This window comes from Leopardus geoffroyi, chromosome D3 (genome assembly GCF_018350155.1).
Source record: "Leopardus geoffroyi isolate Oge1 chromosome D3, O.geoffroyi_Oge1_pat1.0, whole genome shotgun sequence".
Lineage (NCBI taxonomy): Eukaryota > Metazoa > Chordata > Mammalia > Carnivora > Felidae > Leopardus > Leopardus geoffroyi.
Window position 1 is genome coordinate 6,965,368 of NC_059339.1, and position 18,787 is coordinate 6,984,154.

An 18,787-nucleotide genomic window follows, 5' to 3' on the forward strand; every position below is an offset into this window, starting at 1 on the left:
GGGGCTAGGGGAGAGGGAAGGGGGAGTGACTGCTAATGGGTACGGGCTTTCTTTGGGGATGATGAAAATGTTCGAAGTTAGATTATGGTGACAGTCGCATACTTTGTAAAATACACTAAAACCACTGGATTGTACACTTCACATAGAAGAACGTGATGGTATATACATTATATCTCAGTAAAGCTGTTTAAAAAAAACCCTTACGAATACTTAAAAATACTTTCTGCCCCAATGTAAAATAAATTGCTTCACTAATGCTTCAAAGAATCTGTCAAGAAAAAAAATCTTTCTTCCCACAAAACACCACAAAGTCCATTAAGGTTTCTACTTTGAAAAGCTTATGTGGCATACATGGTAGATATTCTTTTAAAAATCACTTTTTTTGGAGCCCATTCTTTTTTTTAATGTTTGTTTATCTATTTTGAGAGAGAGAGAGTGCATGAGTGGGAGAGGGACAGAGAGAGAGGAGAGAGACAGAATATCCCAAGCAGGCTCTGCGCTGTGAGCACAGAGCCGAGGCAGGGCTTGAACTCAAGGTTATGAGATCATAACCTGAGCTGAAATCAAGAGTTGGACGTTTAGCCGACTGAGCCCCCCAGGTGCCCTGGAGCCCATTATTCTTTCAGGCAATCTTTGTAACTACCTGTTGAAGCTCATGGCAATGAGCATGTTGATTCTAAAACGGTTAATGGTCTTGGGGTGCCTGGTAGTCTCAGTCAGTGAAGTCTGAGACTTGGTTTCGGGGTTGTGAGTTCGGGCCCCATATTGGGTGTAGAGATTACTTAAAAATAAAATCCTTAAAAAAAAGCAATAAAATAAAATGGATAATGTTTTAGTTTCAGATCATCTGTGTCACATGGAAACCACTCCCTGGAACTCTGAATCTACCAAAACACCAATGTGAGGAGGAACCAAGCAAGCAGTGCCCCCAGAGAGTATTTCATGGAACAAGGCAAGGACGTCTGCCCTCACTTTTCTGTCCAACACTGATCTGGAGGTCTTAGCCAGAGCGATAAGGTAAGAAAAAGACATAGGGCATACAGATCAGAAAAAGATATTCTTTGTTCACAAATGACATGATTGTCCATGTCGAAATCCCTAACCACCTATAGAAAACCTACCAGCATAGGTGAATTTAGATAGGGGCAATTTACAAAAAAAAGTCAACTGCAGTTCTTTATACCATCAGCAATTAGTGAAATTTAAAGTGCCATGTATAATAGCAGCAATAAACAAAATATTAGCAATACATTTAACAAAAGCAAGACGCCTACGAAACCTACAAAATAAGAGAAGTGAAGGAAGGCCTTTTATTTAGGTCTATAAACAAACAAACAAACAAACAAACAAACTATATGGAGATATACTCTGTTCACAAATGTCAATTCTTCCCCAAGTGATCTATAAATTCAATGAAATCACAATATCCAACTGTATCTTTGTAAAAATTGACAAGTTGACTCTACAACTCCTATGGACCTGCAAGAGATCTAGAGTAGACAAAGCAATTTTGCAAAAAAAAAAACGAAGTAGAGCATGTATACTACCTGATTTCAAGACCCTCCACAGAGTCATATAATCAATACAGCGTGGCATAAGGAGAGCTACCAGATCAACAGAACTGACTGGAGACTCCGAAAACAGACCCGTGCATATACGGTCAACTGAGTTTCAACAGAGTTGCCAAAAGTAATTCAACTGGGAAGGGCAGTCTTTTCACCAAATGGTGCTGGAACTGGATACATGAACCAGATCCTCACTTCATACCATCTGCAAAAATTAAATTGAGATAAACCATAGACCTAAACAGAACCTTAGAACTTTCGGGAGGAGACAATATTTACAACCTTGGGGCAGATTTCTCAGGACACAAAAACTGCCACTTAAAAAAATTTTGATAAACTTGGGGCGCCTGGGTGGCACAGTCGGTTGGGCGTCCGACTTCAGCCAGGTCACGATCTCGCGGTCCGTGAGTTCGAGCCCCGCGTCAGGCTCTGGGCTGATGGCTCGGAGCCTGGAGCCTGTTTCCGATTCTGTGTCTCCCTCTCTCTCTGCCCCTCCCCCGTTCATGCTCTGTCTCTCTCTGTCCCAAAAATAAATAAACGTTGGAAAAAAAAAAAATTAAAAAAAAAAAAAATTTTGATAAACTGGACTTCATCAACATTTTATATTTCTGCTCTTCAAAAGACACTTAAAATAAAAAGGCAAACCACAAAGTGGGAGAAAATATTTGCAACATATCTGACAAAAGACAGAGGCCTTGTGTGCAGAGTATATTAAGAACCCTTACAACTGAATATAATAAAGGAAACAACTCAAACTTAAAATGGGCAAAAGACTTGAACAGACACTTCACAAAAGTATATAAAAAGCCAATAAGCACACAAAAAGATGCACATCATTAGGTTATCAGGAAAATGGAAATTAAATGGCAACCACATGAGGGCACCTGGGTGGCTCAGTCCATTGTGAGTTCCGGGGCCCCTGCCCCACACTGGGCTCTCTGCTGTCATCGGGGTGCCCACTTCAGATCCTCTGCCTGCCCCTCCCCCACTCACGCTCTGTCAAAAAACAACAACAAAATAATAAATGGCAACCAGATGCCGCTTCACATTTATCAGGACGGCTAAAATCAAACTGACAAGGGGTGCCTGGGTGGCTCAGTCGGTTGGGCGTCCGACTTCGGCTCAGGTCACGATCTCGCGGTCCGTGAGTTCGAGCCCCACGTCGGACTCTGGGCTGATGGCTCAGAGCCTGGAGCCTGCTTCCGATTCTGTGTCTCCCTCTCTCTCTGCCCCTCCCCCATTCACGCTCTGTCTCTCTCTGTCTCAAAAATAGATAAACGTTAAAAAAAAAATCAAATCAAATCAAACTGACAAAACCAAGCACTGGTGAGGATGTGGAGCACCTGGAATGTTCATACACTGCTGGCAGGGATGCAAATGGTACAAACCACCCTGAAAAACACTTTGGCAGTTTATTAAAAAGTTAAGCATGCACCTGTCCTATAACTAGTGATTCTATTTCTAGGTATTTTCCTTAGAGAAATAAAAACATATTTCCATTTTACAAAAGGTTTATATAAAAAATGTTCATAGCAGCTTTATTCATTATAGCCCCAAACTGCAAACAACCCACGTGTCCCATCAACAGGTGAATAAACAAACTGTGGTCTCGTCACACAATGGAATACTGATCGGCAATAAAAAGGAGTGAAGTACCAGTATACACAACAACATGGACAAATCTCAAAATAGTTCTATTGAAAGAAGCTAGACAAAGAGTACATACCATATGACTGCATTTATACGAAGTTCTAGAATAGGCCAACTATTCTTCCATGATCAAAATCAGAGCAGTAGCTCCCTGGAGTAGGGGAAAGGGGGAGTCCACGCCAAAGAACATGAGGGAACTTTCTGGGGTGATGGCAATGTTCTGTATCTTGACTGGGATATTGGTTAAATGAGTGTATATACATTTATCTAAACTTACTGAACTAAGGATCTGTGTTGGTTTTCATTAAGGAATAAGTACTTAGGCATTAAAGTCTACAAAGTTGATCTTACTTTATTTCATTTTTTTAATTCAAGTTAGTTAACATACAGGGTAGTCTTGGCTTCAGGAGTAGAATCCAGTGAGGGGCGCCTGGGTGGCTCAGTTGGCTAAGGAGTAGAATCCAGTGATTCATCTCTTGCATGTAATACCCAGTGCTCATCCCGAAAAGTGCCCTCCTTCATGCCCCTCACCCATTTAACCCATCCCCCACAACTTCCAGCAACCCTCAGTTTGTTCTCTGTATTTAGGAGTCTCTTATGGTTTGCCTCCCTCTCTGTTTTATCTTATTTTTCCTTTCCTTCTGCTATGTTCCCTTCTGCTATGTTCATCTGTTGAGTTTCTCAAATTCTACATAGGAGCAAAATCATATGATATGTCTTTTTCTGACTTATTTCACTTGGCATAATACCCTCCATTTCCATCCACATTGTTGTAAATGGCAGGATTTAATTCTTTTTCATTGCCAAGTAATGTTCCATCATGCGCTTGTGCGTGCGCACGCATGTGTGTGTGTGTATACATACCACATCTTCTTTATCCATTCATCAGTCAATGGATATTTGGGCTCTTTCCATAAATAATTTGGCTATTGTTGATAGCGCTGCTATAAACATTTGCATGTGCCCCTTCAAATCAGCATTTTTATATACTTTTGTATACTTTGGATAAAATCCTAGTAGTGCAGTTGCTGAGTTGTATGGTAGTTCTATTTTTAATTTTCTGAGGAACCTTCATACTGTTTTCCAGAGTGGCTGCACCAGTTTGCATTCCCACCAACAGTGCAAAAGGTTCCCCACCAACATCTGTTGTTTCCTGAATTGTTAATTTTAGCCACTCTGACAGGTGTGAGGATGTATGTCATCGTAGTTTTGATTTTTATTTCCATGATGATGAGTGATGTTGAGCATCTTTTCATGTGTCTGTTAGCCATCCAGATGTCTTCTTTGGAAAAGTGTCTATTCATGTCTCCTGCCCATTTCTTCACTGGATTATTTGTTTTTGGGGTATTGATTTTGGTGGGTTCTTTATAGATTTTGGATACTAACCCTTATCCATATGTCATTTGCAAATATCTTCTCCCATTCCATCGGTTGCCTATTTTTTTTTAAAAATGTTTATTTTTGAAAGAGAAAAAGAAGGACAGGGCAGGGGAGGGATCCAAAGCAGGCTCTGTGCTTACAGCAAAGAGCCGGATGCAGGGGTCAAACTCACAAACCACAAGATCATGACCTGAGCGGAAGTCAGAAACTTAACCAACCGAGCCACCCAGGCGCCCCTCTGTCGGTTGCCTTTTAGTTTTGTTGATGGTTTCCTTTGCTGTGCAGAAGTGAGGCCATTTTTGCTTTTATTTCTCTTGCCTCTGGAGACATGTCAAGTAAGAAGTTGCTGTGGCCTAAATCAAAGAGGTTGCTGCCTATTTTCTCCTATAAGATTTTGATGGTTTCCTGTCTACATTTAGGTATTTCATCCATTTTGAGTTTATTTTTGTGTATGGTGTAAGAAAGTGGTTCAGGTTCATTCCTCTGCATGTCGCTGCCCAGTTTTCCCAGCACCACTTGCTAAAGAGACTGTCTTTATTCCGTTGGATAGTCTTTCCTGCTTTGTCAAAGATTAGTTGGCCATACATTTGTAGGTCCATTTCTGGGTTCTCTATTCTGTTCCATTGATCTGAGTGTCTGTTTTTGCACCAGTACCATACTGTCTTGATGATGACAGCTTTGTAGTATAGCTTGAAGTCCAGGATTGTGATGCCTCCAGCTTCAGTTATCTTTTTCAAGATTGCTTTGGTTATTCGGAGTCTTTTCTGGTTCCATACAAATTTTAGGATTGTTTGTTCTAGCTCTGTGAAGAATGCCGATGTTATTTTGATAGGGATTGCGTTGAATATGTAGATTGCTTTGGGCAGTATTGACATCTTAACAATATAAGTTCTTCCAATCCATGAGCATGGAATATTTTTCCATTTTTTGTGTGTCTTCTTTAATTTCTTTCATAAGCTTTCTATGGTTTTCAGTGTGTAGATTTTTCGCCTTTGGTTAGGTTTATTCCTAGATATTTTATGGTTCTTGGTGTCAGTTTCATTCTTTTGCATGTTGCTGTCCAGTTCTCCCAGCACCATTTGCTAAAGAGACTGTCTTTCTTCCATTAGATACTCTTTCCTGCTTTGTCGAAGCCTAGTTGGCCATATGTTTATGGGTCCATTTCTGGGTTCTCTATTCTTTTCCATTGATCTATGTGTCTGTTTTTGTGCCAGTACCATAGTGTCTTGATGAGTACAGCTTTGTAATACATCTTGAAGTCCAGAACTGTGATGCCTCCAGCTTTGGTTTTCTTTTCCAACATTACTTTAGCTATTCAGGGTCGTTTGTGGTGCCATACAAATTTTAGGATTGTTTGTTCTAACTCTGTGAAGAATGCTGGTATCATTTTGATAGGGATTGCGTTGAATGTGTAGATGCTTAGGGTAGTATGAACATTTTAACAATATTTGTTCTTCCAATCCATAAGCATGGAATGTTTTTCCATTTCTTTGTGTCTTCTTCAGTTTCTTTCATAATCTTTCTATGGTTTTCAGCATATAGATCTTTTACCTCGTACAAAGCCGATTTTAAAAGAAGTATTTCAGTGTTCGTACAGACCTTTTTTTATTTTAGTTTTTTGGTCAGGGACACAAAGAAGTTTAACTCTGTGGCTTTCATATATCTTTATGCACACAGCACACCCAAGTAATGTACCTGGAATCTTAAATTTAAAGCCTCAGTTCTAAGCTCTTATTTTAGAGATTAGGAAACTGGAACCTCAGTATCCCGATTTCAAGTTCAATGCTCTTTTCACTATTTATATTAAGGCTATAAAATCCACAAAGCAACTTACATCATTGCTACTGAAATGTTACTGGGCTCAGAAAAAGCAGTTAGAATTAACATGTAAAACACTCCCCCAAAAGAATGACAGATTTAGAATGAGTATGTTGCAATTGCTAATGAAATAACAGCTCTAAGTAACAGTAATCAAAGAATGCTAAAATCATTAAGTGAACTTTATAAATATAAAAGCTCGGGCTGGGGCGCCTGGGTGGCGCAGTCGGTTAAGCGGCCGACTTCAGCCAGGTCACGATCTCGCGGTCCGGGAGTTCGAGCCCCGCGTCAGGCTCTGGGCTGATGGCTCAGAGCCTGGAGCCTGTTTCCGATTCTGTGTCTCCCTCTCTCTCTGCCCCTCCCCCGTTCATGCTCTGTCTCTCTCTGTCCCAAAAATAAATAAACGTTGAAAAAAAAAAAATTAAAAAAAAAAATAAAAGCTCGGGCTGACCAACTCTTGAACTTCCAATGAACCTTTACATCCACAGGTGGCACAACCAGAGATCCGGGGCCTCCTGATGCGATGGATAGGCAGCAGGCAGCATTGCCAGTGAGGCAGTGATGCCGAAAGGAAAACACCAAATTGATCCCAAGTCTAACCAAGTCACTAGATCTAAATACCAGTTCTTAGCAATCATGGAGGACACAGGAATGTGTTAAATAACAACGAGGACAATTAGCAAGATCCAGAACGTGGGAAATTCTACAGGACAAATCACCCAGTGTTTCTTCCACAACTAAATGGCAAGAAAGAAAAAAAAAAAAAAAAAAAAAAACAAAACAAAGGGAGAAGAAGAAGAAAGAGGAAGAAGAAAAAGGAGGAAGGAAGATGGTGAAGGACCTGCCAGTGATTGAGACTTTATTTCTATTTATTTATTTATTTAGTTAGTTAGTTATTTAGTAAACTCTACACCCAATGTGGGGCTCGAACTCATGAGCCTGAGATCAGGAGTAGTGTGCTCTTTTGGCTGAACCAGCCAGATGCCCCTTAAGACAGACTTTTTTTTTTTTTTTAATCTTTTTTTTTTTAACGTTTATTTATTTTTGAGACAGAGCATGAACGGGGGAGGGGCAGAGAGAGAGGGAGACACAGAATCGGAAGCAGGCTCCAGGCTCTGAGCCATCAGCCCAGAGCCTGACGCGGGGCTCAAACTCACGGACTGCGAGATCGTGACCTGGGCTGAAGTCGGACTCCTAACCGACTGAGCCACCCAGGCGCCCCAAGACAGACTTTAAAGGACATATCCAAATGCCAAGTATGGACCTTGGTTGATTTAAATAAAGAGTAAAAAGGCATTTTTTAGATTAATGGGGAAAACTTAACATGGTCTAGTCATTAGGTTGATATTAACAAGTTATTGTTAACTTGGCTGGGTATGACAGTGTTAAAACTATTTTTTTGTAATCCTTATCTGTGAAAGATACATAATAAAGTTTTTAAAAAATTTGTTTAATGTTTATTTTTGAAAGAGAGAGAAAGATACAGCGGGAGAGGGCCAGAGAAAGAGGGAGACACAGAATCCAAAGAAGGCTCCAGGCTCTGAGCTGTCAGGACAGAGCCTGATGCAGGACTTGAACCCACAAACTGTGAGATCATGACCTAAGCCGAAGTTGGATGCCTAACCTACTGAGCCACCCAGGTGTCCCTGAGTTATTATTTTTGTTTGTTTTCTCTTGTTGTTGTTTTTAATGTTCATTTACTTTTGAGATAGAGGGAGAGTGCGAGTGGGGTAGGGGCAGAGAGAGAGGTAGACAAAGGATCCAAAGCAGGCTCTGCGCTGACGGCAGAGAGCCCAATGCGGGGCTCGAACTCATGAACCGTGATCATGACCTGAGCCGAAGTCAGACGCTTAACTGACTGAGCCACCCAGGTACCCCACATAATGAAGTTTTTATGAGTGAAATGATATGATGTCTAGGATTTGCTTCAAAATGCTAAGAAAACATGTACGGATAGGGGAAGATAAAACAAAAATGGCAGAACGTTGAAGGGCTGTGATTTTAATATTCTTCCTACTTCTGTATTTGAAGTTTTCTATAGTAAAATATGTAATCTTATATCCCAAGAATTTATATTCATACGCCCAGGTAATTAGAAAGAGGAAGTTGGGGCACAGTGACTTTTTTGTGTGATTTTTCCCTCGTCCTCGAAGCCAGTGTGCTACCTCTCTGTCTCAGAGACATACAGGAACTTTCCTTCTAGCAGAAAGGGATGCCCGACCAGTGACATCTGCGCGGGAGTACTCAGTGGAGTATTCGGATACACAGAGGGGGTCAAAAGAAAAGTAACCACATACATTATTGGCACTGCTGCTGAAACTCTCAGAGCTGATGGGGAGCAGGGTACTCAACTCCAGGTCGGTAACCATCTGCCGAGACTCTGCCAGCAAACGCTGGAGCTTGCTTGTGGGCGAAAAGTCGTCCTGGGAAGACAACACAACGTAAGCATTCAAGAAATCAAGAAGCATTTTGAAATGTTTATGTTTACAAGCACAGTGTGATAAACACAAATGTTAACCACCCACTAATGTTTATTTGACTTTAGGCATTACATATCAAAGCTGGACATGAAATACTAGAAGAACCAAATTCCATTTATTTCTTAGAACCTACTTTGCTAAATAATTTGACTTCAACAGACCTTACAACTAATTAAGTAACATCCATGCAATAAAAAGAATCCTAGGCTGGGGCCCCTGGCTGTCTCAGTAGGTAGAGCGTGCAACTCTTGATCTTGGGGTTGTAAATTGGAGCCCCACACTGGGTGTAGAGATTACTTAAAGATAAAATCTTTAAAAAAAACAAAAATCCTAGGCATTAACTCTCCTAAATTAACTTTCCAAAGTCATAATTATCATGCTAATTAGTATTTCAAAATACTTGCAAAATGTAATTTTAACATTAAACGCTTGTAAGCTTTTAAGGGGCACCTGGGTGGCTCAGTCAGTTAAGCTTACGAGCTCAGGTCATGATCTCACTGTTTGTGAGTTTGAGCCCCGAGTCGGGATCTGTGCTGACAGCTCAGAGCCTGGAGGCTGCTTCAGATTCTGTGTCTCCCTCTCTGTCTGCCCCTCCCCTGCTGGTGCTCAGTCTCTCTCTCTCTCTCTCTCTCTCTCTCTCTCTCAAAATAAAGAAACATTAAAAATTTTTAAACAAATAATATAAAAATATGTGGATATGTGCCTTAATTTGTTCTTGTTTAATTTTCAACTTTGGGATCTAAAGTTTTAGCATGACAACCACTCTTGAAAGTACCTAGACTATTTTTTGCTAAGAAAAGTGAAGTCTAATGTTCCAGGAACAAAGATGACCACTACTGACCTGGATTTAGAAGACATTTAATAAATACCTGCTGAGTGAATATATCTGTGTGTGTGAGCACGTGCACGTGCACACACATACACACACACACACACAAATATATACATATATATGGACAACATAAGCATGTAATATATATACTGCCTCAAAAAATAGGTACCAACCCTGAAAAAAGGTCTCACAAGAACTGAAAAGGTAGTAACTAACATTTCCTCTCATACTAACAGCTTTAAAAAAATTAACATCTCTGAGGGGCACCTGGGGCCTCAGTCGGTTAAGTGTCTGACTTCAGCTCAGGTCATGATCTCATGAGTTGAAGCCCTGCGTTGGGCTCTGTGCTGACAGCTCAGAGCCTGGAGCCTGCTTCGGATTCTGTGTCTCTGTCTCTCTCTGCCTCTCCCCTACTTGTGCTGTTTCTATCTCAAAAATAAACATTTAAACAAATGTTTAAAAATTAACAGCTTTGAGGTATAATCAACATATAATTAACTACACAGTTAAGTTGGGGTACCTAGGTGGTTCAGTCGGTTGGGTGTCCGACTCCAGCGCAGGTCATAATCTTGTGGCTTGTGAGTTCAAGCCCTGCATTGGGCTCTTTGCTGACAGCTCAGAGCCTGAAGCCTGCTTCGGATTCGGTCTCCCTTTCTCCCTGCCCCTCCCCCACTCGCGTTCTGTCTCTGTCTCAAAAATAAATGTTTTAAAAAACTATACAATTACGCTACATAATATGCTGAGTTTTACCTATGTACACAGCCCTGACACCACACCCACAACGGACAGGGAAGCAAACCTATGCCCCCTGGGAATTCCTGCTGGAGTCGGTCCACCCATTCCCAGCCAACACTGATCTGTCTTCTGTCACCAGAGACTAGTTTGCCTTTTCTGGAATTTTATATAAACACATTCATATTTTTGTCTATGTGGCATCTTTCATTCAGCATAATCATCTTGAGATTCACCTGTGCTGTGTATCGTAAGTAGTTTATGCCTTTGTACTCCTGAGAAGTACCTCACTGCATGCGGGCATCATTTTGTCTATTCACCTACTGATGTATATTTGGGTTGTTTCCAGTTTTTCAGTTAATACAAATAAAGCTGCTTGAGTATTCACGTGCAAGTCTTTGTATGGACGCGTTTCCATTGCTCTAGTGGAATAGCTGGGTCATATGGTACATGTATATTTAATTTTTTAAGAAACTACCCAAGTGCTCTTCAAAGTGAATTTTCTTTTCCCACCACCAGTGAATGAAAGTCCCAGTTGCTCCAGATTCTAGTCAACACTTAGTATGGTCAAGTTTTAACAAAGAGAACATCCATCAAATACCCATTAGGGGCCAGGCCCTAAAATATCTCATTTAGACCAAGCAAGTGTAATGTTATTATTGCATATTTGCAAATGAAGAAACTGAGGCTCAAAGAAAGTAAATAACTTTACTGAGGTCATTGAGCTAAGACAAAGCAAAACAAGGACGTGAACCCAGATCAGTTTCATAGCCTGTTATCTTCCCCAAGTAAAGCCAGAAGTAATTAAGTTCACTTCAACTTATTTTCACTCTGACAGAGCTGTAATGCGGATCCCATTTATGGTGAAGGCACCGGCTCATGTGTGACAGTGACAGTGCAGTAACAACCTCACTGACCATCAGGAGGGGCATGAACAAACTGATTTATTCAATCAATAGACTACATATTGATCAGCAGTCAAAATGAAGGGACTAAGTCTTCAAGTATCAGCATGGATGAATGTCACAAAATATTCACACAGTTGGAAAAATCATCGCAAAAGGATAGAGACAGTCTTTTACCACTTACGCACATTTTAAATACACACAAAACATTATGTAATGTTTAAATATATGTTTTTAAGTAGTAAAAGCATAAGAAAAAGCATGAATGCAACTTCAGGATAGTGATTAACTGGTGGGGGGAGTGGGCGAGGGGAGAAGACACGTGGGACCCACACTTTATCTGTAGTATTTCATTTCTTGAACAAGAAAAATAAAACAAATGTGACAAAGGTAAACATGTTAAATCTGAATGTAGGTGCACAATTGCTTGTTACAGTCTTTTCTGTTATATTTAAAATATGTGTATGCACATATATATGTAATATGTATGTATCTATCAGTCACCAGGAGGGCCTGAGGGACATCTGGCCTGGAGTTAACTCTATAGAATAACATGTATTTTTTATGTTTTTTAAAATTTATTTTGAGAGAGAGAGAGAGAGAGAGAGCACATGTGTGAGCATGGGAGGAGCAGAGAGAGACGAGACAGAGAGACAGAGAGAGAGAGAAAATCCCAAGCAGGCTCCACACTGTCAGCATGAGTCTGTTGTGGGGCTTGAACTCATGAACGGTGAGATCATGACCTGAGCCAAAACCAAGAGTCATACACTTAACCAACTGAGCCACCGAGGCACCCCTATAGAATAATATTTAAAGGAAATAGAAGGTGAGTATCTGTGACTTCAGTTAAATGATATAATTAAAGTCCCATAGTTTAGAAAAACAAAAACAAACAAACAAAAAAAAAACAACCCCGAAGAATGACCAAAATTAAGCACACGAACCACAGTACTACAGGAGAATTAAAAGCATGCTGGGGAGAAGTCTTGCTTGAATGAGCTGGGTATCTCTAAGCAAAATACAAACCTTCTCATTGGACAATGGTGCCTCTTTGTTGAATAACAAAATCTTAGGTGAGTTCTTTGTATCAGGAGAGGGCCCTGTCTCTATCAATCTCTCATCCTCTCGTGCCGCAGATTTTGAAGCACCCAAACAGTGGGAATGCTGGATGGCAAACAGCTCACTACAAACAATAAAACCAAACGGGACAGACATCTTAAAGAGGTAGCAAACATGCGTCACCAGTACTCTTACACTTCAAACTATCTCAACAGGAAAAAAGTTGTTTTTCTTTTTAATGAAGAAGCTCAAGTTTGAGTAGAACATTAGAGATTTGAAGAGAATAATTGAGTAGAATATTATCAATTTAATGCATACCCTTTGCAGTCAGAATTAAAACAGAATTCTTAGAGGGTAACAACAGAATAGGGAATTTCCATCCCCCTTCCAAAAAGAAAGAAGAGAAGGGAAGAGAAGGGAAGGGAAGGGAAGGGGAGGGAAGGGAAGGGAAGGGAAGGGAAGGGAAGGGAAGGGAAGGGAAAGAAAAAAGAAAAAAGAAAAGAAAAGAAAAGAGAAAAGAAGAGAAAAGAAAAGAAAAAAGAAAAGAAAAGAAAAAAGAAAATGAAGGAAAATCATCCAAAAGGGAAAAAATTAACACAGGTTAAACTTGTGAAAATTTTGGGTTTTTGGTTTGTGAAGTTGATTTTTGTTAATGGTTTTTAAAAGTCCAACCCTTTTGTGAGAGTCAGACAGCACCGTGTGGCTCTTCATTCTTCTGCAGGCCGTCGGTATCGGAGAACAGAGCTGTGTAGCCGAGCTTCGGGGTAGGATATTAGAGTTTGGGCTCAAAGCAGAATGAATGGCAAAAGCTGGCACCCCTTCCTCCCACGTGCCCTGTAACTGAAGGGGAGCAGGCTGCCCGTGGCTTCTCCCTCCACAGGTAACCCCCCCGTGGTCTGGCTGGCATGGGATGGTGGAACAAACGGGAGCATTCAGCCCGATAATAAAGTAGGCACACAGTAAGTGCTTATACTCTAAGGGAGAACATAATTATCTTCTGTGTTTAGCCACGCATTTGTCAGGTGACGTGTGGGCACCGCCCCTCTGCTGGCAGCACGAGTCCTGTCAAGTATTTCAAACCAGGGAGGTCAAAAGGGTCTTGAAAGAAAACTCCGAATGTAAATTTGAATTTCTTTCCTATGTTAAATTTCATATATGTCCACTGCGCTCTTAAACCTAACATAGGGGCTGAGCACAGAGCCTAAATAGGATTCTCGCTCCCTCTGCCACTCTCCCCTGCTCACGCTCTCTCTCCCAAAAAAAAAAAAAAAAAAAAAGGGGGCACCTGGGTGGCTTGATTGGGTAAGTCTGACTCTTGATTTGGCTCAGGTCATGATCCCACAGTTTGTGGGTTCGAGCCTCGCACTAGGCTCTATGCTGACAGTGCGGAGCCTGCTTGGGATTCTGGCTCTCCCTCTCTCTGCCCCTCCCCTTTTGTGTGCATGCACATGCTCTCTCTCCCTCCACCCAAAATAAATAAATAAACTTAAAAAAAATTTTTTTTAAATAATGTTGTTAAACCATGCACTCAACAAACATTAAAAAAAAAACTACCATAGGGGCGCCTGGGTGGCGCAGTCGGTTAAGCGTCCAACTTCAGCCAGGTCACGATCTCGCGGTCCGTGAGTTCGAGCCCCGCGTCAGGCTCTGGGCTGATGGCTCGGAGCCTGGAGCCTGTTTCCGATTCTGCGTCTCCCTCTCTCTCTGCCCCTCCCCCATTCATGCTCTGTCTCTCTCTGTCCCAAAAATAAATAAACGTTGAAAAAAAAAATTATAAAAAAAAAAAAAAAGAAAGAAAAAAAAACTACCATAAACTTTCCCCGTAATCTACGTGTATTCTTTGCTCAGCAGTGAAAATGCGCAGTTGTGCTCTACTGATAACTTGCAATTATTTAAAGAAAAGCTGTAAAAAACAAATACAAATAGATAACTTTGAGTGGCACCACCGTTTTACTTTAAAATTTCACAACAGGCAATAACTGAGAGAGAGAGAGAGAGAGAGACAGAGCACGCAAGAGGGAGAGGGACAGACAGAGGGATAGAGAGAGGGAGGGAGAGAGAGAATCCCAAGCAGGCTCCACACTGCCAGGGCAGAGCCCGACATGGGGCTTGAACCCATGAACCATAAGATCACGACCTGAGCTGAAGTCAAGAGCCATATGCTTAACCAACTGAGCCACCCAGAACCTCATGTGTGATTTTTAAATGACTTAGGCTTCTAAAAGGGCCAAAGAAAAATCCAAATAATGAAATTACCAGAAAGAAATTTTAATCATAAAGTCCTATGAAAGACAGCGTGACGACTGAAATAAGGCTCTCAATATAGAAACTTCATTCTTTCTGTAATTTAAGAACAAAGAGCTAGGTTTTATTTAAAAATTGCAGGGGTGCCTGGGTGGCTCAGTTGGTTGAGTGTCTAACTTCAGCTCAGGTCATGATCTCGTGGTTCATGGGTTCAAGCCCCACTTTGGGCTCTGTGCTGACAGTTCGGAGCCTGGAGCCTGCTTCAGATTGTGTGTCTCCCTCTCTCTCTGCCCTTCACCTGCTCATGCTCTGTCTCTCTCTCTCCCAAAAATAAATAAACACTGAAAAAATTTTTTAATTGCACACATTGGGGCACCTGAGTGGCTCAGTCGATGGAGGGTCCACCTCTCAACTTCAGCACAGGTCGTATCTCAGGGTCATGGGATCAAGCCCTGCATCAGGCTCCATACTGAGCATGGAGTCTACTTGGGATTCTCTCTCTCTCCTCTCTCTCTCTCCCCCCTCTCTCCCTCCTACCCCTCCCCCCAAAAAAGTTTTTTTAAATCTCAGACATTATTATAGCGTCCCTCAACCACAAGATTCTGCAAGTTTTTTTTATGTTTCTCTATTTTTGAGGGAGAGAGCACAAGCTGGGGAAGGGGCACAGAGAGAGATAGAGGGTGGCACAGAGAATCCAAAGCAGGCTCTTAGCTGCCAGCACAGAGCCTGATGCAGGGCTTGTACCCAGGAACCGCAAGATCATGACCTGAGCCGAAGTTGGATGCTTAACCAACTGAGCCACCCAGGCGCCCCAAGATTCAGCAAGTCTAACGATAAGATGAGCCTGAATAATGCAGCATATGCTAATGACTAATCCATTTTCTTCTCTTAAAAAAAACATTAACCTTTCTCAGCTTGTTATGTACCAATATTATTTTTCTTGCATGATTTCAAAAAGTGAGAAGGTTTGGGAAATGTAAAATGAACACAAGGGCAGAAGCAGTTGGATACGGAAATATGTCACTGGGGGGTTGGGGGGGCAGGTGGAGGTGAAATTCTTATCTGTGGTCTAGGGAATGTAATCTCTGCAGAAAAACAGCTTATCGATTCACACGGGATCCAGGGGTGAGGAATGCTCCAGAGCGGCATTCTGCTCCGTAAAGTGACCTACTGTTAGCTTTAAAAAAAAAAAAATATATATTTGCCCAACTCATGACAACTGGCTTTGTTTTCAAACAAAACCTTTGCCTCAGAAGCAGTCCTAGGTACAAACTTTTCACTGGAATCTAATAGGGTCTCTTTGCACAATCAGAAACTCGACTGTCTATGTGGTGATGAAGAGAGTAACCGTTTGGCCCCAGACGTGATTTCTGTTCGCAAACACTGCTCTCTGCTTCCCAGTGAGCGTCGAGTGGCTAATGCCCTTTCCATTTCCAAGCACAGCATGTGGGGTCCCCGGGGGTTAACAATGCCAACATCACTAACCTCGCGGAGGAGTTGTATTTCCGTCCGCTGGCACTTTCTGCACAAGTACACACGGATTTGTGGCGAACGATTCTTTGTACTTTGGAAGGCTTGAAAATACTCATCCATTCCACGTCAGACATGTGGCCTGGTGCCTCGATTATGAAGTTACTCGGGTGGCAGCACTTGGATTCCCATATGTCACTTTCCCCCAAACAGGCTTCATTTTTATGGCAACAGGAGACTCCAGACCTTTCCATGTCACCTTGACATTCAACATTCAGCTTTTCCGGTTGTTTTGCCCCAGAACAGCTGGCCAGGCCCAGGTACACGTTAACATCGTGCCACTGTTTCTCATCAGATAAGGACACTGATGTTTCCAAGAGTTGTTTCTCTTCATTCTGAATCTCTATCCCGTTCCCTTTTGGTGACTTTGCATGGATCTTGCAAAATGTACTTTTGTTTTCGGCTTCCATCGGCATTTTTCCTCCCAGAGACCAAGACTTTTGCTTCTCCAGCAAGTCTTTTGTAAATAGAGATGAGACAGCAATTACACTTTTCCCCCCAAATGAAGTATTAACCTGTAGTCTCTTCTCTTTGCATACATCACAAGGGCTCTTGTCTGACCTATTTTGCTGAACCAACGTGGTCTCAAATTTTGGGTCTTTAACCAGTGACTTCTGATTTTTCTCTCTCTTAATATCGACTTTTGGGCGGTTATTCTCAAGGTCTGACAAACACATGTCTCTGCTATGGTGGCATTACAAAAAACGTAAGTTATAAGATACACTTAATACCGTCATTCTAAATATTTCACTCAAACCCCATTAGTTGAGCTAAATCCTATTAAGACCCATTTGTATGAAATGAAAAGGTAAGGTAGAATATGTATTCTTTCTTCAGAGCCCGATTTCCACCTGACTTCAAGGAAGTCTTTCTGACCAGCAAGCCCACACGCTTACTTTCCCTTCCTGCCTTCCACTCCCCCATCCTTACTGCCTATACTGCGGTTACTGCTTTACTGTATGTATTCTCTAATCATGCAGCAAACTTCCTATTACAACTATACTGTTCACCAACTTTCATGTATATATCTTGTCTTTTCAGTAGACTCCTAAGTTTTTTTTGTTTTTTTTTTTTTTAATGTTTATGTATTTTTGAGAGACAGAGCACGAGCAGAGCAGGGGTGGGGAGGGGCAGAGAGAGAGGGAGACACAGAATCCAAAGCAGGCTCCAGGCTCTGAGCTGTCAGCACAGAGCCGGATGTAGGGCTTAAATCCACTAACTGTGAGATCATGACCCCAGCCAGAGTCGGACGCTTAACGGACTAAGCCACCCAGGAGCCCCGACTTGTGAATTTCTTAATGTATAGGCCTTTTTAGTCCTCCTGGCACTTCAGGACAGCCTTTAACATACATTAGGTATTCCGTAAATACCTGTTCATTGGTCTGTTATTCCCCTTCCTATTAGTGTCACAGTAAACAGAAGTAAAGCCAGGACTGAAAGGGGACAGAGATTCAAGGGACAGCGATACAGTGGAAAGTGCCAAATGTGTTTACCATACTGCATTCATGACCGACCCATTTATCTGCTGGATATTTACACAGCGATATACTGAAAGCTGGTCTAAAGTAAGAAAGGCATGTGTGCATAAAATGAAGATTAAGAACACTATACAACAGGATACACCATTAACTAAACTGTCTTCATGTCACATGTATTCAGGTATTCTGATCTGTAGAGTTCTGACCCCTCAGACAACTCAACCCCCACGTTTCTAGAATGGCACAGGCCATTTCACGCTCTTAGAGAATAACTTCACGCATCTCGCCCAAGTGCCTCCCAGGGGCAATGAGGTCCAAACAAGGAAAAAGCCAGTGTGATGGGGGCTCTTGCCTGCAAGAGAACTCTGGGCTGGTGTGGTAAGTATCAGCAGCAGCAGCAGCAACAGCTGGGACACAAAGCCAAATGTAACTACCCCCCTTCCCCCCCAGCAGAAGGCCTCAAAAGAAAAGTAAAGCACAGCAGTCACACTGTCCGGAGGGACAGTCGCTCCCCACGTCCACCGCTGCAACTGCTAACTACCAGCAAAGGGGCTGCTGGGAGCGCAGGGCGGCCTCCACACCTGCGCAGTTACACCCCCCCCCCCCCCCCCCCCCCCCAGCGGTGGGGACCTGCCCTCATTCCTGTGCCCGGTCATGACTCCCATGTAACACTGGTGCTTGGAAAAGTAGACTAAATGTAACTGTGGGGGCAGCTGTATGCCTGTTAAATTAAACCACACCTCATATATTTGTATTTTAACTTTACAGAGACCGATTTAATTCATACACTACACTGCTTGTTAGAGGTATGAAAAGGTGTCTCCTTCTATTAACAAGGAAAACAGGAAAATCCAGCTAAAATCAGAGATCACGCTCAGCTAGCTGAACTCCTACTCCAGTTATGTATACCATTCGCTGGCGTTATTTCTTTTAGGCAAGTGCTATGTCCCAGGTGTCTTTATTTTGCCCACCCCCAGCCCCGTGAGTGCTAAACACTACACACTAAGTGCGCCTGAAAGAGGACATGATTCACCTCTGCGGTTTCCACTTGAGCTCAAAGCCCTGTACACAACAGACACACAAATAATGCTAATGAATTTCTTTCATCAAGTGG

General features: G+C 42.0%; 1 protein-coding gene across 12 annotated transcripts in view; it reads right to left on the minus strand.

Annotated features, from left to right (window-relative positions):
- Positions 1-18,787, minus strand: part of CCDC62 (coiled-coil domain containing 62) — a 45,525-nt gene that overhangs the window by 7,876 nt on the left and 18,862 nt on the right. For 9 of the 12 annotated variants that reach the window (XM_045459653.1, XM_045459655.1, XM_045459654.1 and 6 more), the window contains 3 exons: positions 16,151-16,879; positions 12,389-12,545; positions 8,711-8,836 (listed from right to left, as the gene is read on the minus strand). In XM_045459653.1, the coding sequence (XP_045315609.1) occupies positions 8,711-8,836; positions 12,389-12,545; positions 16,151-16,879 (1,012 nt within the window). The remainder of the gene's footprint in view (positions 1-8,710; positions 8,837-12,388; positions 12,546-16,150; positions 16,880-18,787) is intronic. The other 3 variants (XM_045459661.1, XM_045459660.1, XM_045459662.1) reach the window with 1 other exon arrangement.